This window comes from Castanea sativa, chromosome 8 (genome assembly GCF_040712315.1).
Source record: "Castanea sativa cultivar Marrone di Chiusa Pesio chromosome 8, ASM4071231v1".
In the NCBI taxonomy this organism is placed as follows: Eukaryota; Viridiplantae; Streptophyta; class Magnoliopsida; order Fagales; family Fagaceae; genus Castanea; species Castanea sativa.
The window spans coordinates 32,581,053-32,605,439 of record NC_134020.1 but is presented as its reverse complement, the minus strand read 5'-3'; the positions used below and the strand labels follow the sequence as shown (position 1 = coordinate 32,605,439).

At 33.0% G+C, this 24,387-nt stretch overlaps 1 protein-coding gene across 2 annotated transcripts; it reads left to right on the top strand.

Moving 5' to 3' along the window:
* Positions 1-7,590: 7,590 nt before the first annotated feature.
* On the top strand, positions 7,591-23,646 carry LOC142607659 (nardilysin-like). 2 transcript variants are annotated; one of them, XR_012839365.1, is made up of 20 exons: positions 7,592-8,161; positions 8,657-8,732; positions 10,323-10,369; positions 10,844-10,956; positions 12,482-12,555; positions 12,704-12,799; positions 12,910-13,029; positions 13,985-14,218; positions 15,412-15,560; positions 15,832-15,988; positions 16,137-16,286; positions 16,613-16,992; positions 17,498-17,647; positions 17,776-17,958; positions 18,172-18,375; positions 18,510-18,616; positions 19,115-19,268; positions 20,110-20,231; positions 21,701-22,078; positions 23,337-23,646. XR_012839365.1 is itself a non-coding variant. In XM_075779225.1 (19 exons), the coding sequence occupies exons 1-19, from the start codon at positions 7,805-7,807 to the stop codon at positions 21,942-21,944; spliced, it is 3,117 nt and encodes a 1,038-aa protein (XP_075635340.1). In that variant the 5' UTR covers positions 7,591-7,804; the 3' UTR covers positions 21,945-22,170. The 2 variants fall into 2 exon arrangements, 1 of the variants encoding a protein (XP_075635340.1); XM_075779225.1 differs by lacking the exon at positions 23,337-23,646 and having other exon boundaries at positions 7,591-8,161; positions 21,701-22,170.
* Positions 23,647-24,387: the final 741 nt, after the last annotated feature.

Genomic DNA, 24,387 nt, shown 5'->3' with positions numbered 1-24,387 from the left:
TCCAAAAAGTACGAATGCCTTGAAAACTTTAGCAGTAAACACACTCTCTCAAAATAACCTCTCTTAAGTCATAAGAAATCGATGCTCGTAAGGTTTAATAGTAAGCATACTCTCTCAAAAAAATGGTTTAAGTATATGGTTTTTTTTTTCTCGCTCCTATAACAAGGACATCATATCCAATCATGACTGGTTTTCTTCAACTTTATTGAGGTTTTCACTAGTAAAACATCATGTGATAAAGTACTTATTATTTGTACTCAAATGCTTAGACTTATACAATTTAAATACACACACGCATCCCACCATGTAAAATGCAAGATGTCTGATACTCTTATACCTCCTGCCATTCAAAATAATAATTATTCTCATTTTAGAATCCAATTTTTAAAGTGCTTTTATTTATTTATTTAAATTTTGTGATTCAAATTGCAGTATTTAAATGGCATAGAAATTGGATAAAATTTTATATTGGAGAAGCAATCTGTTAGAAGAATGATGAAAATGTTTTGGAGGAAGTCTATTAACAATTTTGCCAAAATGTGTTAATGTCTCCAAGGATGGCTTTCAATTAAACATTGTCAATATGTTGTTTTATAATGCATTCGCAGCCTACCTATTATCTTGATTCAAGACTCTTTTGCTTATAGAAATCGATCAACAAAATTGTATTTTCATCCAAAGATAAAATACACATGTAAAAAAAAAAGGACAAGAGAGTGCAAAATGATCTGAGAAGAATGAAATGCAACTGGCGACTGTGGCTTTTTTTGCAGTTGGCGACTTGTCTATAGAGGTGGAATTTAGAGATAAATATGGAATGACATAAATAAGGGATAATAAATTAGATCAATAAAAATATTAACATTAATGAGTATCTTTTTTTAACCGTTGGATCTATTTAAATCCAATGGTTTAGAAAATGTGTAACTCTAAAGAGTTACACCAAGTGTAACTTGAATCCATCTCTCTCTCTCTCTCTCTCTCTCTCTCTCTCTCTCTCTCTCTCTCTCTATATATATATATATATATATATATATATATATATATATATATATATATACGTGGCAAAACGTGCGAGTCGGGTTCGGGTCGAGCAATCAGATTTGCAGGTCAATTGGGTCGCGGGTCGAGTCGGGTTGAGTAGACCTGTATTTTCAAACAAGTTTTTTTTTGTTGTTGAAATAGGTGCAATCTGTCAATTGTTTATGAGTTCCTTAACTGTGATTAGATTCTCACTGGTGATACTATTACCACTTATCAATTACCACTAAACACTTGATATCCAAATTTGGTGCAACTCTTGTTCCAACTTTCTAGAAGCTAATCTTGGTATAATCTTCGATTTGTTTAAAGTAGGAAGAGAAAATGAAGGTATCAAGTAAAGAATGACAAACTATAATGGAGTACATAACATATTAAGTAAAAAAGAATAAGTAAATATTTTATAAGAATTATACCTCAATCTCAATCTACTCAACGTTAGTAGACGTGGCAAAACAGGCGGGTTGGGTCGGGTCAGGTTCGGATCGGGTTAATCGGGTCGCGAGTTAAAACGGGTCATTTTTAAACGAGTCAATTGGGTCGGGTCATAAGATTCTGACATGTTTTGCCATGTCTATATATATAGGGTTGTGTTAACGGATAGCGGAAAGGTGTCCGTTAACAAAACATTTTTTAGTAGCTTTTGGCAATTTTTTAACAACTTTTTTTTTTTTAAGTGAAACCCAAAAAGGTAAATGTTAACAAGCACTTTGCAATGCTTGTTAACATTTCCCACACACACACACATATATATAAATGGGTTGTATTAATGGGCACCGTAAGTGCCCGTTAATAACAGTTTTTTGCGCTTTTTTTTTTAAATTTTGCAGTTTTTTATTCTTTTTGACAATTTTTTAGTAATATTATATGGAAAATGCTAACAAATGTCCTTAAGACATTGTTTGATAATCCATTTAAATAAAGTTTTTATGGGGAAAGAAAGAAAAACAAAATTTGACAGCTTTTTTCATTTCCCATAAAAGTGGTATCAAAACTTTTTTAAAATGGATTGTTAACCATTGCCCTAAAAGCATCCGTTAGCATTTCTCATATTATATATATATGAGTCTGGTTAATATGTGCCCTTATGGCACATATTTACCATCCATCTTGAATTTTTTTTTATGGAAAATTAAAAAAGCTATCAAAACAGTTAATTACTTTTTCATTTTTCCATAAAAAAGTTTATTAAAATGGGTTACTAATGTTTACCCTAAGAACACACGTTAGTAAATCATAATCATATATGTGTGTGTGTGTGTGTATATTGTGCACTTTCGCCTCCCTTATGGTATTAGAGTCATCTTCTTTCTGGCTGGTGATAGTGGTATTGTGTTCTTTGTACTTTTTCTAGTCTGCCCAAACTTTTGATACTTTCTTCATTGTGTCTTTGTTCTTATCTCTGTTGGCGCCACCCTTGTCGAAAAGTGAAATCCCTAAACCAAACTGTAACGCTTGTTCAGCTAGGAGAGTGTTAGGCCATGCGAGGTAGAGGGTTTATTAGGGTATGTGTTACGAAATGCAACAGTTGTAAGAATAAACATAACAAGTAAGTGTTGAACCTAGGATAGAATGGATAGATTATTTAGATGTTAGCTCCAAATCTAGTATCCTTCCTTATATTGTAAATGAGGAAGATTATTCTGTTGAAGAAATTGATTTCACTAATTTAAAAAATGGTGTATTCCTAAAGTTGATACTAAATCCATCTATAGAACTAGTTAGGTCCAATATACCTTCAATTCTGAGTTTAGTATCAAATTTGTTGAACAAACATATTCTATTTAAAAAACTCATGAAAAATGTTGTTTATTTAAAAGAAAATGCATTAATGATTTTATTGCTAAATGATTCAGTTATTTGCATTAGGGGTGGCAAAATTTGACACGACCAGCGAACCCGACACGACACGACACGAAATTAGCAGGTTATGGGTTGAGGCTTAACGGGTTCGTGTCATATTCGGGTTGACACGACTAACCCGTTTAATAAATGGGTTGGGTTAGTGTTGAACCCATAGAACCCGTTTGACCCGTCTGACTCGTTTAATTAAATGATATTTTACCAATATACCCTTCAAACTCTAGGTATATAAACTTATTAGTTGTTGTGATTTATTTTCTTTAACAAATTGTGATTGATTATTTGTGATATTGGGATATGCTTTAATCTTGAATGATTATTTGTGATGCAGTTACTCGTTAGTTCTGAATTTTATATTAAAAATATTTATTTGTTTGTTTTTTCATTAATTTTTATTTTTCATTTTGATAAAATCTGATAAACAGGTCGACACGACTGACCCGTTTAATAAATGGGTCGTGTTAGGGTTGAGGAATCTTAACCCGTTTAATAAACATGTCGGGTTAGTGTTGACCTATGTAGTCGAATACTCATGACTTGACACGACACGAACCCGACACGCGAACACGAATTGCCACCCCTAATTTGCATATTGGCTTGGTTCAAGTTGCTATTTAATCCCTTACCCAAAAAGTTATTAATGCTTCTATGCTTACACGCTTAAGAGATGCTAGATTTAAAGATTTTCGTACTAGTATTCTTGGCATGATTACTTCATCTCTGTATGATGGTCCCGTTTATTTTAACTGTCATCCTAATCTTACTCTTGCCTTAGATGACCCTAATATTGTTAAAACTTTAACTTTAAATATCTTAACATCCTGGTTATGATATGGATGAAGGCAATAAGTCCCTTGCTATCATTTATCTCACTTATTATAAATTGCTAAAAGATTACTCTTAATCCTAAAGCTAAACTAAAAAATACTGGTGACAAGAATTTGTTAATCCAATGTTCCACTCCTGATGCTAAGGTTCAAATCTCAAGAATGATTCAATGGAAAGATATTAATCTTCCCAAAAAATGGTTGTTGGAACGAGAAGCTCAGCTAGCTAAGTTTGCTTCTGATGAGTTAAATCTTGACCATATCCAACAATATCTTGATGGAACTGTTAAAATCAGTTTTGATAATAACAAACCTCTTATGATTAACGAAGGAAGAAATTCTTTTGCTGGATCTACTATTTCTGAAAATATTTCAAAACAAGATCAAGATCTCAATGATTTCCTACAATTTTTTTTTTGAAAAACCTGAGTTGAAGCTGAAAGGGGTTGCAAGTGATAACTCCCAAGTAAGCATTGCTTATTATTCTATGAAAACGAAGTATCCTTCTAAACATGGCAAGCATGTCAATGAAGAAGAAGAATAAATCAAATCCGGGTCTCCAATTGCTTATGATTTTCAAGCTTCTACTGCTCCCGATTTTCAAACCCCTATTATTCATAGCCAACTGAGAGTTTCAAACAAAGCCTTTAGTATTGATATTGTAGCTTTATTTGATGAGTTTAAATCTGTAAAACACAAAGAAAAAAGAAAATCATATTATGCTACTTTTGAGTAGAAAGAAAAAGATCGTGTTAAAAGAAAAAAAAAGAGCATGAATTGCAAAAACACATATATATATATATATATATATATATATATATATATATATATATATATATATATATATATATCACTTTCTTTTAAAGAAAAGCCATTAACAAAACAAAAATGCACAACATTTCAAATTAGCATGCCACGTCGTTAACAAAAGTAAAATTAAAGATTGTGGTAGAGCCATGTGTGAGTTAGCATGTTAATTTATGAATGTTGTATAATTGTAATGATTTTCTTTTTCGTGTTCTTAATATTACTTTTTTTTAGTTCAAGTTAGGTATTTTTGCCTAAACAAAACCCAAAAAAAAAAAAAAAAAAAGCAAGGTTATGAGTTATATTATTACTTTCTCTGCGAACATATAAGAAAATAATATTTGAAAAGGTATTTGCAAGCATATTAGCATTGTAAATCAAGGGCCGGCTCTAGCATATAGGTGACTAAGGAAGTCGCCTAAAGCCCAAATAAAAAAAGACCTCTCTTTTAATTATTATAACATAATTTTATTATATTATATTTCAATTAAGACTTATTTATCCTTTTATCCTTATTAAAAATAATAATAATTGAAAACTCATTTTATTAGCTAATAGAATGCGTTGTATATTAAAAACGGCCATTACTATAATCCAAAACAATGGCAATTAGTATATATTTAAAATAAATATTGACTACATATGACATAGGTTGACGTGTCACATCATCGACACATCAACCTATTTGTTATTTTATATAAATTTTTTTACACTTTAATAAATTGATTTCTCCCATTTCTATTGGTATCAATTTTTTTTTCTTTTAAATATTTGAAGTAATATATTTAATTTGTATTGGATAAATATATTTTCATTAGTTATTCTTTAAGAATAATCTACCTTATGTATTAATACTAATTTATCAAGTTATATAATAAATAAAAATTTATTTGTGCAAGTTTAGTATAAAGTGATTACATCATTTAGGGTGCATTTGTATAGGCTCTTGGAAATTGTGTTTGAGTTTAAACTTTAAAATAAATGTTTGCAAAAAAAAAAAAAAAAAACTATGAGGAGTTGTAGTTGCAAAATCGAGTTTTGAGTTTTAAAAATGTTTTTTTTTAATCTCTCAAAACCCCTAAGCAAATAGACCCTTAGCAAAGTTGGAATCTTACTTTTGATAAATTAAGCCTACTGTTTAGTGCTTTAAATTTTATTTTAGTTAAATTATAATTTTCTATTTTAAATAATGTTTCATCTTGTGGGTACAACAACTTAATAAGATAGCAATGCCACGTGTCATACTCACGGCCGATGAGTCCAGTGTAGTTCCGAGGAGACCATCCCCTTGGACAGTGAGGCCAGGGAGGTGAGCTGTGACCACATCAATAGCACAACATCAGAGGAGACCACACTGTAGGGGAAGAACTCTAGAGAGGGGGTTAAGCCTGTCATGTCTGAAAGAATGGAAGCTACCATCACATTAATTGCACCCCAGCAAACCCTCCGGTCGCATTTATATGGAGAAGACCCTTGAACAGTGCCATCTTGGTTGCCGCAATTCACAGGAGATTTGGGAAAACATCTGATGGGATAAGCAATAGGGTGGTAGCCTGTGTGATCAACAAATGGAGGGTCAAGATCAACGGAAAGATGCTATATAACGTAAGAAACCCACCAGGACATGGGGGCATCTGAAAATTGTGGAAGAAGACACTGTAGCAACCAAGAACTAAAATTGTAACCCAGTCTAAAGAAATATATTTAAGAACTACTCTCCTCGGACTTTGCCGATGAAGGATTTTCTTTGCACTTAGCTTAATTTTCTTTACTTTCTTATTATCCTTAGTCTACTGTGCGTGTTGCTCAATCCATTGAAGCCCAGTCCATAAGCTTACTTTCTACAAATTCATTGTGTTGGACTCTCTGGGCCCTAACCCTGTTACTTTTTGGGGCTTATGATCCGAAACTTGCCCTTACACATCTATTTATAAATATATATTTTAAATTATAAATGTCTATTAGAAAATATTCATCTAGATATATATAAAAAAAAAAACTTAAAAAGAAGAAGAAGATAAAACTAGAAAAACAAATTGAATCTCAAAAGGCCTTTATAGATAAATTTGTTACTAATATTAAACAAGACACAACAAAAATTTTAGGTGAAAATATAACAAATGAACAAGAAATCTATTGACAATAATGCAAATAGTCTTAATTAAATATGTATTAATTCATTAATATTTAAAATATAAGAAATAAAATAAAAAGGCCCACTTAAATTTTTTGCCTAAGGCTCCAAAATTGGTTGAATCGACCCTGTGTAAATAAAATCAATTTGCAAGCATTGTGGATTATGACTTGTGCTAGGGAGACTAACATCTTAGAAAGACTCCAATTAAGATGTTGACTAATATCTCAGGAGACTCCAAAAACATTACTAAATTTTAGCTTAAACTTATAGGTTTGAGCACAACTATGTTATATTAATTACTAACTCTTTTATTATTATTTCATATGAGATCTTAATAACATGTATATACTCAACATCATGTCTATCCTTGTCCGGGTTATCTTTTTTTTTTTTTTTGGGGGGGGGGGGGGAGGGTTAATTATATTAATTGACCTTTTAAACTAATTAGAAATCTTATTTTGTTTTTCTTGTTATTATTACCATTGTAAATGATACTAGCCTCGTCGCAAGCTCTTCACGCGTGCATGAGGTTTTTTTTTTTTTTGAGGGTTTAATGTTATAATTTTTCGTTCATCACAATTCAAAGTTTAAGTGTATTTTTTTATCATATTTTGCATTTAAGAATTACTGATACAACCAATGTCATTAGACTAGCTACAAAAAATGAACATAAAAAAAAAACATTGAAATCATATGTTCATGTTCATGTGTTCATTTTTCGGAGTTAGCTAAATGACACTCCTAAGTATAAGTAGTTCTTAATTATGACACTTAAAAAAAAAAAAGAAGGTGAAAAAGCGAGTATTACTACATGTAGAAATGTCGTAGGCAGAATCAAAGCCTTTTGTACATTATAGCATATGATATCAGCATCAAGACCCGCATAATTTCCCCACCAGGTGCGTATCTCATAGTGGAGTGGACACCAAGCACAATAGGCTCTGTAAGCTACCTTCGACCTTTGTATATTATTACTCAAAACCCTCGCACACGCAGCACGCTTCGCTTTTGCTATAACAGAAGTATTCTTCCGACTCCAAATCCAAATAATACGAGGGAGAGAGAATATACTTTAGCAGACTCTCTACGTTTCACTCTCTCCCTCTTTCACCACACAAAGCAAAAAGCCATGGCTTCCAGTGCCTGCACTTTTTCCTCAGACGATATCGTAATTAAGTCTCCAAACGATAGTCGGCTATACAGGCTCATTGAGCTCGAGAATGGGCTCCAAGCCTTGCTGGTTCACGACCCTGAGATTTACCCAGATGGGCCTCCTAAATCCCTCGAGAATGGCCATGAAGTAGATGAGGACTTGGATGAGGATGAGGAAGAGGAGGACGAGGACGAGGAAGATGATGAGGAAGACGACGAGGAAGAAGAAGAAGAAGATGAAGAAGAAGATGATGATGATGAAGAGGAAGAAGAAGAGGAGGACCGTGAAGTTAAAGGGAAAGGAAAGAAAGGTGCTTCTTCTCAGACTAAGAAGGTTAGTGTTTGTATTTTATAGCCGAATCTGGCAATACCCAGTTGGCATTGGGACTTATTGATCAAAACCCAGTAACAGAATGTTGATAATGAATGATAGGAAAGGATAAAGGAAGAAACTTCACGTCTACTACTCTTGCATTGCATTGTTGGTCTTACTGAAAATCCAAAGGAGTAGAAAATCTGATTGCCAATAATAAATTTAAGATCACTGAGCTGTTTAATTTCATTTGCATTTGTTGTAAATCAAATAGATTGAACATTTTAGTAAAATTTGATTGTTAAGAAACAATTTCAATAAACTTGTCTGAATGTCATATTCATTGGCATACCTGGTGTCTTTTATATGTTGTTTTAATCTGATGGATGTTTGTGGGGTGCTTATGATATTGCTATTAAAGCTTTGCATTTTCTGACCTGTTTGTTTTATTAGTCAACTCAAATTGCCAGCATTGGATTTGATTTGTTAATAGGAATTGTATGTTTTTTCTTGCAGGCAGCAGCAGCTATGTGTGTAGGAATGGGCAGCTTCTCTGATCCTTTTGAGGCACAGGGGCTTGCACATTTTCTAGGTTTGATTATATACCATTTATCTTACATGAAGACATGTGCCTTTTTTCCCCCTCCATTTTGGAACAGAAAGACAAGGATTTTTCAATTAGCTTCAAGATCCCTGTGAATGATTTCGTTAGCCTGATTGCATCTTTTAATATTGAAACCTGACATCATCAATAGGGAAATATCCTGTTTTAGATTTATCATATAGTTTTGATTTTTCCTGGATAAGAAGTTAGATTAATTTTATTTAAATGGATCGGAAGGTAAGTGGGGCTTGAATCCAATACTTTACTGATTCATTCTTCAGATGGTGAGTGACTAGAAGCTTATGAACATTAGATGCTTATTTAGACTTAAATTAAAACTTAACAGTGTTTGGGGTGAAGAAATTGTTAAATATAAAGAATACAAATGATGAGATTTTCATCCCATCATTTAAAATCCCATACTTTATAAATTTCCTTGTTTGGCTGTAATCTTTGTAGAAAATTTAAGATGGTGGAAATTGTAAATTTTATAGTTTGGACATGCCAAGTGCCTTGTAGCACAATTGACACTTCCTAGTGTTTCCAACGGTGACATCCACATTCACATCCCCCCCCCCCCCCAGCTATCTGAATTATCAAAAAAAGAAAAAGAAAAAGAAAATTGAAGTTTGGACATAATCAAAATTTGTAAGTAGCTATATTACTTAGTAGTTAGCACCTTACTTGAACTCAAGTGTAAAATTATGAGACACATTATATAATGTATACTCTAGCTCAAATTACCATTGGACCTCATTATGATAAGTGGGGAGTTAGGGGGGCTGATAGATACCGTGAGTGACTGAGCCACCAAAAATTTTCACAAGTCCACATTCAAGACTTATTCAAGCTTTTTGCAAACACCTAGTAGACAGCCATTCAAATGACATCATCAAAGTGAAAAGATTACTAAATTTGTGGCTCATGTACAAGCATCATCACAATCACATTGAGTGAGCAAAAATTTCAAGACTTACAAAGAAAGAATGTTCAAAAAACCTATTCAATCGTGGCCTCAACTTATAGGAGAGAAACTCAGCAACAAAAATACGAGAAGAAGGCAAAAAGCGACTTACTTTGAGTTATGCAAAATGAAACATATGAGCTTAATACTAGAGAGAAATTGCAGGAAAAAATAAATAATTTTGAGCACTTTGTTTTGGAGGAGGTGATATGAGATTGAGAGTGGATGATGTGAGATGAAATGTAGGGAGGGAAATTTGGGGAGAACGGAAAAATTTCGGTGGTCGCATTTTTGTATATGCAATCTCAACTTGGCAGGCTCAAAAGAAAATACCTCGTTTTGCGAATTTATCAAATTATGCCTATGTTGATAGGATTTAAAGCCAGAATTTGTGACCTGTAAATCTCATGTTTATTGACCCCTATTAATTTGCAATTTCTTCAACCATCAAGCCAAACGAAGGAATTATTAAAATTTGTCCCCCAAGTTCCCATTCCAGTTCTCCCACAAGTTCTGGTTCTAAATCCTCTTGCCAAACACACTGTTAAAGTATTTATGCAGCATTGGGTCAACTTTTTTATGATACATTGCTTACAAATTCTCATTTTTTGCAGAACACATGCTTTTCATGGGGAGTACTGAATTTCCTGATGAAAATGAGGTCTGTTTGTCAAAATTATATTTAAAATACTTATTTTGAAAGAAAAAGGAAATCATGGGGTGACTTTCCTTTCTATACTCATTTGAGAATTCTTTTTATGTATGTATCTATCCTTCATGCTTTTAATAGTGTGTGTATGGAACAAATTTTGGGTGCCACAAGGTGTGGTAACTGTAAAATGATTTGAATTTTACATTTTCTGATTTACGGCCTACACATGATGGGCATGATGCCCCTGGAGGGACATAAAAACTCTATTTTAATAATTTTATTAGAGATTTTTCATGTTAATCTCACTGCATTTGTTGTTTCTAGATTATCCTTAACATTAATTACTTTTATACTTGGTCAAAAGTATCATGTATGTTTTAGCTATTGTGCTTATTTTCAAGCTAACACAGAGATTGATTGTGTGTGTGTGTGTGTGTGTGTAATGGTATTTTGGCCAACCAGTTTGACTTTCTTTTTTGCTAGTATGATAGTTACTTGTCCAAGCATGGAGGCTCTTCTAATGCATACACAGAATCTGAGCATACCTGCTACCATTTTGAAGTGAAGCGGGAGTTTCTCAAGGGTGCCTTGAGAAGGTAGATTCTGATTTATTTATTGATAAATGTAGTCATTTTCTTTTTTTTGGTTCATCAAGTGAGGTTGTGGTTGTGGTTTCCTGGTTGCTTTTACTTTGGCAGTAGATCTTGTTTTGTCTTGATGATTGCTACCTGTTCGCTTTGTTTGTTTTGATGGAAAATTTTAGTGAAAATAGTTTTTCGCGTTTTCCTATAATTTTTTAGCATCAAGAAAAATGGGTCAAAGGAAAACTATCTTTAGTTCACAAAAAACCATATTAAAAAAAAAAAATTTTTTAGAGGCGATTTTTATGCTAAATTTTCCAAAAAACAACTCTATCTTATGCCGGGCTAAACAAAAAAAGCCTACACAGAGAGAGAGAGAGAGAGAGAGAGAGAGAGAGAGATTTAAAAATTGTAAATGAAAAAAGAAAATAAAGTGGCTGGAGTCATAGACTTATAGCCTTCATGATACCTAAAATTGATTATTAAGTAAAACCGATGATAGATTTCAATCCAAAAACAAAAAATCAAATGATTGATTACCTATAATTAACAAACTTATCTCATAGCCAAGAACTGTGTGGGTGTAGGTGTGAAATACTAAATTGTAAATGGATTGTTTAAAGATGAAGATCATCAATAACACCTCCAACCAGTAAATTTGAATAACTAATAGGGAGTCTAGAAAATAATATTGGACAAATAACTTTGATAGTATCTAGTTTATCAAGAACGTCAATTTTACAATTTATTGCAGCGTTAGAACGACAAGCCTTTTTTTTCAAAATTTTAGTTAGAAAACCAAATGCATACATTGTTTTTCAATTTTTCGTGATTACATTAGTTGGTTTACACAATATAGTGTTATAGATGTTTTGATTTAAACAAGAAATATTTATAATTTTTTGTGCATACCAAACACTAGAAAACATTTTCCAGCTCATTTTTAAGGTCGCTATCCAACACAGGAAAATGAGATACTTTTCTTGAAAATGTTTTATGAAAATGACTCATTTTTCAGAAAACACTAATGTCAAAACAAACGGAGCGTGAAACTTTGTAAAATATTAATGATGGTCTTGCATATGTTGCAAGCACAAATGTGAGTTGTGACATTAACTGGAGGAACTGCAGTTCTTTTTATAAGATTTTTTTCTTTGATTAAGATGTTTATATTACCCTTTTGTAACAGAGGAACAGTGTAGGAGATGCTGGAATTGGAAGCTTATTAGATCAATGAATTTATGTTTGATAATACCTCACATCTTGATCATCATAATATCTCACTGTTTTTAAACTGTATAAACATTCACTACAAAATTCTCAATAATGCGTAATATAATATATGTGATTCTGTATATATGGCATAAATAGTGTTGCTGTTTCAATATAATTTGCCTGTAGCATGATGTATAGTCCCAAACTGCCTGAAATTCTATTTGTATTTTCCAAGATATTTATGAAGTTGTTTGTTAATATATTTTCTAATACACTTCATTTGCAAATGTGGTTAATAATTATGTTAGTCTCCTTATTTCATCAGATTTTCTCAGTTCTTTGTTTCACCTCTAGTGAAGAGTGAGGCCATGGAAAGAGAGGTACTTGCTGTAGATTCAGGTATGTGCCACTCTTATCTGAGTATGACGATTTTCGATTTTTCCTTTTCAAAAAGAGTTTGATTTTTGCTTGCTTACAATTATGTAGCTAAGGTATATTTATTATTGCTGATGGTGTGTACCATAATGCTATATAAAATGGAATATAGAATTCAATCAGGTTCAACAAAATGATGCCTGCCGTCTTCAACAACTTCAATGTCATACAGCTGCACCTGGTCATCCTCTTAAAAGATTCTTTTGGGGTAAGCTTGGATCCATTGTGTTTTACCTTTTTTTTTTGGGTTGAAATTGTGTCATTTTAATGAAATAACAATTTAAAAAAAAAAAAAAAAATTCTGTGCTTTACATGCAGGCAATAAGAAGAGCTTGGCTGATGCTATGGAAAGGGGGATCAATTTACGGGAACAAATATTGAAACTGTACAGAGATTACTACCATGGTGGAATAATGAAGCTTGTTGTCATTGGTGGAGGTGAAGTTTTCTTTTCTGATTCTTGAGATATGATGTTTTATACTGAACCATTTAGGGTTTGCTTGAACTTAAATACATATAACGAATATGAATTCAACGCAATTGTATTTCGGGAAGGATTTTCCTGTTTTCAAATGATTATATTGGATACCGTGGAAGTGGCAGATTTAGGTGGTCTGGTGGTGATGGAGGTGTTGAGGCAATAATGTTATGGTGGAGATGGATTACTGATGGCAGTGGTCAATGTACCTCTTGGTGGTACCAGTGATTGAGTGATTCCAATATCAGTAGGCTTTGATGTGGCATTCCTAATTTGCAACTTGTTTGTATTGGTAGGGATAGATGCATTGGTGGGGATAGTGCTGGTCATGGGGTGAACAGTTGGAGTTGTGAGGTTCGTGGTGGTGTTACTAAAACCTCCACCTATGAAAGCAAAATTTAATTACAATCAACTAGTGTAATTGTTCAGATCCACTTCCACATTTTTTTGTCAATAATCGAAGACCTGATTTTTTCCTAACATCCAATGTTTATTCATTTTGAAACATGCTTTTAGGGCATAGATTGGGACTTCATCTGCAATTCTAATGTTTGACATTTAAGGCACATCTTGGCCAATAAGCCCTGGGTCATATGATATGTCCTCATCTCACAATTTTGAGTGGAGGGCAAGGTTGAAAGTTCAAAATCCTATTGGGCGTGTGTGTAACTTAGCAATCAAAATATTTTTTTGAGGCACATCTTGGCATTTCCTTGGCTATAATGAACTTATGAATTCCTTATTTTAGTGTGTGCAGATGATAATTGTTTCATTATGAAGAAATATTACCTAATGTTAATTTTAATGATGCATGTTAAATATACAAATGCAACACATAGTGGGAATCGATCAGAAATTTATTTAAACTGATCTCTATTTTTTGCTGATATTGGTAGTATGACATTGTTGCTGCAGAGTCTTTGGATGTACTTGAGAGTTGGGTCAAGGAATTGTTTGGTAATGTCAAAAAAGGCCCTCAAATAAAGCTGGCGTTTAAGGCAGAAGGTCCTATCTGGAAATCTGGTAAACTCTATAGGTTACAGGCTGTCAAAGATGTACATATCCTCGACTTAACATGGACACTGCCATGTCTTCATCGAGACTATTTAAAAAAACCGGAAGATTATTTAGCGCATCTCCTCGGGCATGGTAAGATATAATGTGGCTTATCTTAGATTGGTTGCTATTTAAAAAATAATAGATACACACTTACATGCATGAACATGCACAGACGTGCACACACCCACATATAAATACATACATTTATCAATACTTGTATGTGTGTGTGTAAATATGCCTTTTCAAAAAATTTGGACAAGGTTGCATACCGGTTGCGTTTCTTAAACTCCACAAAAGTGAGTTTTGTGCATTGAGTACGAGCCTTTTTGTGTGTGTAAATATAGGAGTAAAGTGAAAGATGGGAATGCTTACTGTCCTTGATGCGTAGTTTGATGATTGATAACACTCTGTAGTGCTTCTCTTATAATGGTGCAATTGTTATGAAGATTATAAAGGAGCTCCTTTTTCATTCATTTGATAATATCCTTCCGTTAGTGAATGTAGTTTGTCCTAAATGTGCTTTGATTTATACATTAAGCTTCTGGATATGTATTGTGATGTAGTGTTGGTTACTACTCCCCCTGCCCCTTATTGTTGGTTCTGCTTAGAACATCCAACTTTTTAAGGGAATATCATCTAATACATTGTGTTTTAAATAAAAAAGTAAAATTTTCCATTTTATACTTATAATTTAAATTCAAATAAAAGAAGTATTGACTTTTGAAATAAAGTAAAGTGTAAGTTAAGAAAATAATTAACATGATGTCCATTGATTTTTCAAAGAGGACCATATTTGGGGATATCCCATAGTGGAATAGAGGACCAACAAGATGGTATGACTGGTTAGTCTACATAAGGAAAATTGATTTATTGATTAGAAAAGTTATAGGGTCATGTTAATGGGTGCCCTTATGGCATTTTTTAATTGACCATTTTAGGAAAGTTATAATACTTCACTTTCATGGGAATTATAAAAGCTAGTTAGTTACTTTGTTCTTTTCCCATAAAATGTTTCTAAAAATAGTTCTTAAATCAATTCCCTAAGGACATCTGTCAACTTATCCCAAAGTTTTAATAGAACTTTGTTGGAGTTACCCCATCTGCATGGAACATAAGCAGAGCAAAGAGGGGTGGGGGTGAGGGAAGCACTGGAAAGAAGCACTAAAATTGCTATACTCACTTGCATAGCACAATGAATTGATGAAATTATTGAATAGAAAAATTATAGCCACATGTTTCTTGGCTTCATTTTTAATTCTGAGCATGTGTTGTGACCTTTTCAGAGGGCAGAGGAAGCTTGCATTCCATTCTAAAGTCCAGAGGATGGATAACATCTCTATCTGCGGGTGTTGGGGATGAAGGAATGCACCGTTCATCTATAGCTTATATCTTTGGCATGTCCATGCACCTCACAGACTCTGGCCTGGAAAAGGTAGTGTTTTTTTTATCTTCGTCAGATCCTTTTCAGTTTTTGAAGAAGATAACATTTATTACTCCTTATCTGAATGTTTCTTGATTGGAAATCAAATTCAGTTTTGGCTTTGCTTTCCTAGTGGCAGTTAAGGAATGTGCTGAATCATAAAAACTTACTTAATTACAAGGTTATTAAAAGTATCACTTCAGTGCTAAAGATATTATGTGAACCAAAATTTGCTTCAGCGTTGTTACTTTTCTTTTACTATAGGTTTGTGCTTATTTTGCAGATTTTCGATATCATTGGCTTTGTATATCAGTACCTTAAGTTGTTACGTCAAGTTGCACCACAAGAATGGATATTTAGGGAACTCCAGGATATTGGGAACATGGAATTTAGATTTGCTGAGGAGCAACCACAGGATGATTATGCTGCAGAGCTTGCAGGTTTTTCTTCTGTTATTGTTACTGGCATATGGTTCTTTATGGAGTATTGGATCTTTGAATATGTGGCTAGTTTCTTATTCCATTGTCACTGCTTTTTGTTGGTGCACTTGTTCCCACTTTCTGAATTTTATTGTCCCATAAAATGCAGAGAATTTACATATATATCCAGCAGAGCATGTTATTTATGGGGACTATGTGCACAAGATATGGGATGAGGAAATGGTCAAATATCTTCTTGGTTTCTTCACACCAGAAAACATGAGGATAGATGTGATATCAAAGTCCTTTATGTCTCAAGGTACATTCTTTTGGTCTACTTCTCAATATAATTATATTTTACCATATTTTGAACTTTGATTTTCCTTTTATGAGATATATATTTGTAAAAAGGGTGATAAGAGTCTCATGTAAGTGCTTTTGATAGTTCTTTCATTTTTTTATGAATGAGAATGTTTCATACATACTCTATCTCTTCTGCCATTTATATATTTAGTTGCATAGTTAATAGTAGACTTCAGTTAGAAGTAAATTATTCATTGCATTCAAATAGCTGATGCAGGAAGTTGTACTTTAATGGGAATGATGAGCTAATAACATTCTCTCCTATTCGTTTTACTGTTCCAGATTCCCAAAATGAGCCTTGGTTTGGGTCACGCTATGCTGAGGAAGATATTTCTCCATCTTTGATGGAGTTGTGGAGGGATCCTCCAGAAATTGATTTTTTATTGCATCTGCCTTCAAAGAATGAGTTCATTCCCTGTGATTTTTCAGTTCGTGCTTATAGTACATGTAATGGTCCTGTAAATGAATTGACTCCAAGATGCATACTTGATGAACCACTAATGAAGTTCTGGTACAAGCTTGATAGAACTTTCAAACTTCCTCGTGCAAATACATACTTCCGCATAAATTTGAAGGGGGGATACGATAATGTGAAGAATTATCTCTTGACAGAATTGTTTATTCACCTTCTAAAAGATGAGATGAATGAGATTGTATATCAGGTTAATCACTCATCTTAAAAAAATAATGATTCTCTTGTGCTTACCGATGACTGATTTGTCTGTGTCAGATTTGTTCCATGGAAAAAAAACTGTATGCATTTCATCAAGCTTTGATCTATCTGTTGTGAAACTTGTGTCTATTGTAGAGCTGATTACTCTAGTGGCTCACTGCATGGACTTGAAAAATCCAAAGATGTCTTTTGTTGATTGAAATATTCTAGATATGTTTTCAAGAGTGTCTTATGTTTCTCTCTGCAGTATTTTTATTTTTTTTGAAAAGTTGTTATACCACTTAATGGTTCTGGTAGCACCTGTTATTCTGTGTTTTAGTTCTAAGAGCTATTATACCTTTTTTTGAAAGCCTGGATGGCAGAGGTTACTTGTCATCAGCAGAGGTTTTTTTTTCCTTCTCAATTAACATCTTTATTTCTCATCACGGACGTCTTTCAAATGTGTGACATTCTAGCTCTTTACATGACGAGAATCTTCATTTTCATATCTGCAGGCCAGTGTTGCCAAGTTAGAAACTACTGTATCTCTCTTCAGTGATAAGCTGGAACTAAAGGTCTATGGATTCAATGATAAGCTTCCAGTTCTCTTATCTAAAGTTTTGGCAGTAGCCAAATCTTTTTTGCCAACTGATGATCGTTTTGAGGTAGATATAAAAGTAGCTTTGCATATTTTTTCAGCTGAAATGTCTGGGTTTGGTGTGATTTTGCATTTAGTTGGGATTTTTTGCTGGTTTCTGGCTTGTTTGTGATCAACTGACACGGACTTTAATAGGTTATCAAAGAAGATATGAAGAGAACTTTAAGAAACACCAACATGAAGCCTCTAAGTCATTCATCACACTTGAGATTGCAAGTGCTGTGCAAGAGTTTCTATGATGTAGATGAGAAGCTATGCTTTCTAAATGACTTGTACCTTGCTGATTTGGAGGCGTTTATCCCTGAGCTTCGTTCCCAGGTCCACAAAATATATGCAATGTTAGATTTTTGTGTTAGTATAGTGCTGTAGGGTTTTTTCCCCGAGTTCTTGATACTCAATATTGCCCTCCTGCTAGTTGAATAAGTTTTGAGTACAATGGCAATAAGTTGACCAAGTAGATTAATTGTGGTTTCTCTATTACTCTAGTTTTGCTATAAGAATTTCACTTATTCTGGCATGCATGTTCTACAGCTATACATTGAGGGCCTTTGCCATGGCAATCTATTAGAAGAAGAAGCAATCAGCATATCACACATCTTTAAAACCAACTTCTCTGTGCCACCGCTCCCAATTGAAATGAGGCATCAAGAGCATATTATTGATCTTCCCTCTGGTGCCAACCTTGTTAGAGATGTCGGTGTAAAGAATAAGTTGGAGAAAAACTCTGTAGTCGAGGTAACTGAAACTTGATATTTTGGTATTGCATCTATGTTTCCTTCAAGTCTTATATCTTTTATTGGTCTCCTCTGACAACTTTTTTCCTTTTTTTTTTTTTGTGTTACCTATTCTTGATTGATTTTGCATTGCAGCTTTATTTTCAAATCGAGCAGGAGATTGGGATGGAATCAATCAAATTGAAGGCTTTGTTAGACCTTTTTGATGAAATTGTGGAAGAACCGCTTTTCAATCAGCTGAGGTAATTGCAGGCTGAAAGTAGTACCTTTTTTTTTTGTGGGGTGGGGGGAGCTTTACGTATTTTGTTATCTGCATTTTTCCATACCAATAATTGACCTGAACAGACAGTAGGAAAAATTCTGCCACATTTTATCCTTTTTTTGGGGGGGTGGGGGGAGGGGTTATATGAAGTTTTATTATTATTATTATTATTCTTTTTATTATTATTATTATTATTATTATTTATTTTATGGTTGTGCCTGGCCATTGATGTCTCTCCTCTGCTGAATAATCTCTTTGATTGGGTTAAAGAAGGTTCACAACATTGCATTGAAGGCCTGCTAGTATTAGAGATTTATATTCCATGTTATGGACTTAGCATTAATTGGAAAAAACTTTGAATAAATGGAACCAAGCTTTTTCAGGGGTTTAAATTGGCTGATTTTTTTTTCTTTTTTTTCTTTTTTGGTTGTGGTGTGTGAATACATTCTCAAAATTCTTCAACTATACCTGACTATAGGACAAAGGAGCAGCTTGGTTATGTTGTTGAATGTAGTCCACGAGTAACATACCGTGTTTTTGGGTATTGTTTCGTCGTTCAATCTTCTGAGTACAGCCCAATCTATTTGCAAGGGAGAGTTGAAAACTTCATTAATAGCCTGGAAGAATTACTGGTAAGCAGTTCAAGTTCATTCCTTTGAAATGCTGCATAGCTTCCATCTATTGTGTGCTTAAATGTATGCTTCCAAGTCCCTAACATTTTCTGTTCAGAGGGAGGGGTGGTCCACTGTAGAAATGATATCTGTGGACTCTAGTGATAGATCTTCTGGGCACAAGAATTTCTTATTCTGACAAATACTATTATATTCTAAATTTTCAACATCCTTCTTTTGAATGGTTAATGTATGACAATGGCCTCAAAGAAAAATAGGAAATCTATGCTGTTGGAATGATATTCCTGGCACTCAGATTATGACTGGAAATTTTGACATCTTCTTCAAGACTGTAGTTTATGTACTCTCAATTTTGCAGAACACATGCTTCTGTAATTGACAGGGCTCTTTTTAAAATTTCTCAACAGAGAGCCTTGTGATTTTCTTTTTTAATCATTTGTTTTTTAAGGATCCCTGCTTAGTGTTAACTCTATGAAGAGTTGGATTATTGTAGTCAGTCCCTTTTCTAAATTAGTTCCTAAATGCTTAAAATTGTGTGTGTAAGATTTTATGTATTTAAAAGCGCCAATTAACTTTAGCAAGCTAAATAGACACCTCTCTTTTAAAGAATGTGGAAAACGAGTGTTTTTTTTTGGTTTGGGTGGTGGTGCCGGGGGGGGGGGGGGGGAGGGGGGATGTTGAAGTTGGGATTGCTAAGAAAGAGAAATTGTTGTCACTAAAAGCTCCTTGCCTCTCAAAATGATAACTGATGCCACATCATCAACAGATTGCATGAAGAACTTACCATAAAAGGGAAGGAAAAAAAAGTAGAATTGTATCTGAAAATATATCTGCATTGCAGGATGGTCTTGATGAAGATTCCTTTGAGAATTACAAAAGTGGCCTACTGGCAAAGCTACTGGAGAAAGATCCATCTCTCACATATGAAAGCAATCGGTTCTGGAATCAAATTGGTGATAAAAGGTACTAATATCGGTTCTGTGCTCTGTGTACGTTAGTAATAGTTAGTTTCTGATTGAATATTTAAATGTTAATTATATGGAAATTGTCACCATGATGCTCCACATGAAACTTTGGAGCTTTCCTTGAAAGTTATTGGATAACCCCAACCATCCAGTTTTTATAACTTTTTCCTTGAACGAATGCAATTATTTTCTGGATTGACTATTGCTTATCAGATTGTGATTCCCATATAATCTGGTATTTTGTTGCTGGACTAAACAGGTATTACTTATTTTGATGGTTGGCTAATCCAATTTTTGGTGATGACCTTATATGGCTACTCTTGAACAAACTAGAGTGCTATTACATATGAATATGTTGCGGTACAACTCATAGCACACAAGTGTAGGAGAAACTATGTACGCCTTTCATTTACATTTGTATATCAAAAACATTTGTATATATATTTGGTTTTTTGAAGGGGTTGGGGTGAGTTTGCAATAATATACATAGCTGGCTTAGGCACATTTGTGATGCCAGTTTGATCTTAAAGTAGCTTTTAGATATGATTGATTGATTTTTTTCTGGGTTAGGATCAAGTGTAACTCTTTTTTATTGAAATGCACAACAAATTTCTTGTTTATTGGGTGTTATTTACTTTTCGATTAATAAACTCATGTTTTGTATATAATTTTAAAGTACAAATTGTGCCTAAAGTATCTAGTTTTACTAATATTTCATGCGTTTCTATTTATGGTTTCTATGGAGCTACATTACAAATCTTCTTTCTCGGCAGTATTGCTTTTATGATCTAAGGAACTTGAAATTTGATCATTTTATATATAGTTGTTGATCTCTAATCTTCTTGCTATTTTGCAAGCATGAAGGGGAGAAGGAAAGGATGCAATTTACCAGTAGTTTTGTCAAATCCTTTTGTGTAGCATTGCTTCTATGATCTTAGGAACTTGAAAGTTAATCACTGTATAGATGAGATAGTTGTTGATGTTTGATCATCTTGATGTTTTGCAAGTATGGAGGGTATAATGAGATAATGCAATGTTTTTTTTTTGATAGGGAAGACAAATTTAAAGAGATAATGCAATGTAATAGTAGATTGTCAAAAATGTCATCCCATATAAAGTTATGAAGTTGTATAATATTGAGAAAAATGACACCAGGTGTGGTTTTCATGAGCTGTCTGTTGCTTTTGTTACTTGTTTCCTGTTTGTGTGTTTACCCTTTTTCTTTTCTTTCCATTTTCCCCCTTTTCTTTTCTTGTCGCTGTCTCTGGTCCCATTGTGTTTGATTCTATTGAGACTTTAGGGTGTTGGGAAGCATTGTTTAAACACTGCAAAGTGCAAAGTTGAAATTTTTTGGAAGATCCTTGCCCAAGATGGTCTCTGCTAATCATGATTTTTGAAATATGATAATCTTCTGCTTATTTTTCTGCACTGATACTCATTTTAACAAATAATATAATTGATATTCAGGTATATATTTGACTTTTCAAAGAAGGAAGCAGAGGAACTGAGTGGCATTCACAAGATTGACGTTATCAACTGGTACAAAATGTATTTGCAACAATCATCTCCTAAGTGTAGGAGGCTTGCGGTTCGGGTGTGGGGTTGTAACACTGATATGAAAGATGATGAAACACAAAATAAGTCTTTGCAAGTCATCAAAGACGTCACAACCTTTAAGATGTCATCTAAGTTCTATCCAAGCATTTGTTGAAATTGAACATATAATTCAAAGTAGAACAAACTGTCACAGCCATCAAAGGTAAATTTTGACCACAGGTTGTAGCTGGGAAGACAATACAAAATCAAATTCATTAGCCAGAAGATTGGAGTAATTGACATATTCATGTAAGATACATTTATTTTGAATTTCCATCACTCATTAATAAGATTATTGTAATTGACTACAATATGGTAAATTATTTGATTGTGTTGGCATAGTCTGAAGTCATGCACTACTTAATTCACAAAGGATAAAAATTAAGTACAGTTCTTGATGCGATTCATTAGGTTCTTCAATTACATTCAAACATATAGTTTCGTTGAATTTGATTGTCCTTAAAAAGGACAACACTCTTTATGCTTTATTGGTCAATGCAACAATGTCTTTGAATTTAATTAAGAAACTTAATATATTGCATTTAAGGAACTATGTCGAAGTTTTGCCTATTCACAAATAGGTAAAACTTAAGGTATAGTTGTAGTATTTAATTTTCCCAATTAAATTCAAACATTATTAGATTGCCTATGCAAGATATTTCATTCGGGTGGTTATTAGATGGCTTATTCAATACATTAGGTATAATTGGGCCATTACACAGCAAAGCAGGCTCTTTGGAAGGAGTGAGGTTTTGATATTAACGGAGTATTTAGATTTGGACGGTGTTTCGTGATGTAGAACAGACAACAATAGCCTTCCTGGAAGAGTGCAAGTGATTTTGCCGTTTTTAGTAATATTTGTTTATTTAGTAACTTTTACAAATAAGGTCTTGTTTGTTTTGGGATGACCTTTAAGGTTTATAATTTATGATTTTTCATTTAATTCAATTTTGTTATTTTTGGTAAAATTTAGTATTTTGCCATCTAATCTTGTGATTAGGGTGAATTAGGGTTTTCTAGGGGCTTTCCTAGTAGTTCTAGGTTTTCCTTGCCGCCATATGTTTTCTAGTCGCCTTAGGTTTTCTTTTTACTATTTAAATGTATTGTTGCCTCAAAAGACAATTCAAATTATTATAAATAAAAATTCAGACTTTGTCTGTTGTTTCGTTCTGGTGGATTCTAGATCTATCATCTCATGGATTCAAGGAATCTCTCGTGGATTTTGAGATTTACTACCATAAACTAATAGTTTAATTTTTGTTCCATCAAAGAGAACATTATGTGTAAGTTCAGGCTTCCGCAACATCATTCTGTCATCAATATAGTAGCTTTTGGAGCTAATGCATTCTATAGGACTTCAATATTAATGATGGTTCCTAATTTTCAAGTGATAACCCAATGGTAATGGCATTCTTTGTGGTGTCCATGTCTATGATTTAAATCCCATTTCTTCTCTGCTTCACTATCTACCTATCAAAAATAATAATGATGGCTCCTCTCTATGCAGGATAATTTTCTGGCATCTATTTTTGACTGTAGGACGTTGTCTAGGTTCACAAACTCTGGATTTTGCACATTTGTTCCAGCTTGTAGTATGCTTTCTTAATACTACTTGTGTGTGCCTTTGAACTGAAAAGAAAAGCAAAAAAAGAAGATGTCCAATGTATTGCTTTCTTAATACTACATGTATTGCTATGCATGGCTTCGTTCAATAGATAAATACTACTTCAGATATTGCTTGATTGTCCCATTTGCGTTTACAAATGATTATTTGCTATAAGCGAGTGGATTTGGCTTTTGCTTAAAAGTTCTTTGCTATTTGCTGTTTGTTTGTGTTTGTTTGTTTTTTTTTTTTTTTTTTTGGGGGGCAAATAATCAACCTTTTAATTTTTCGAAAATAAATTAGTATTTATTTTTTGTCACACATTTAATATAAAAATTTACGAAAAATTATATACTTTGATAGATGCAATACAAATAAGCTACCAAAATAAGCAAAAACTAAACACACTTATTTGTAGTTTTTATCCTTTAAAAGCTTCAACCATAATAGCATTCACATCAGTGGGTGTATAATAAAAAAAAAAATGTAAAATTTACACATTTTTTTCCTAAAAATGACCAAAATTAGTTAATATATAATTGTGTAAATTTAAAAATTTACTACAGCAATTGTGCAAATTTGCACAGATATTATTTATTTTGCATTTAATTTATTATTCTTACTTTGAGTCGTGAACGAAGGAAGAGAGTGAATAATAATGATTGTATGTAAAATTAGAGAAACAATTTTAAAAAAAAACCAAGAAAATTTAATATTTTGATGATAATCTGATTAAGGTTTTTTTTGGGGCCAAATGCAAAATTTACTCTCTAAGTTACACCATGTTTTATATCAGTTCTATAAGTTTAGGTTTTGTTATTTTAGTTCTCTAAGTTTCATTCCTTCTCAATTAAGTCCTCCGTTAATGTGCTGTTAGTTTAGTCGTTAATTTTTATTTTTTTTATATTTAATATTTAATTTTTTATATTTATTTCTTAATTTTATAAAATACGTT

What these genes read in the sequence shown, in the direction of transcription:
- LOC142607659 (XM_075779225.1), top strand. Translation starts at nt 7,805, where the DNA reads ATGGCTTCCAGTGCCTGCACTTTTTCCTCAGACGATATCGTAATTAAG. An exon ending in CTTCTTCTCAGACTAAGAAG is followed by an intron (nt 8,162 to 8,656) that starts GTTAGTGTTTGT and finishes TTTTTCTTGCAG; the next exon opens with GCAGCAGCAGCTATGTGTGT. An exon ending in CTCAAGGGTGCCTTGAGAAG is followed by an intron (nt 10,957 to 12,481) that starts GTAGATTCTGAT and finishes TTATTTCATCAG; the next exon opens with ATTTTCTCAGTTCTTTGTTT.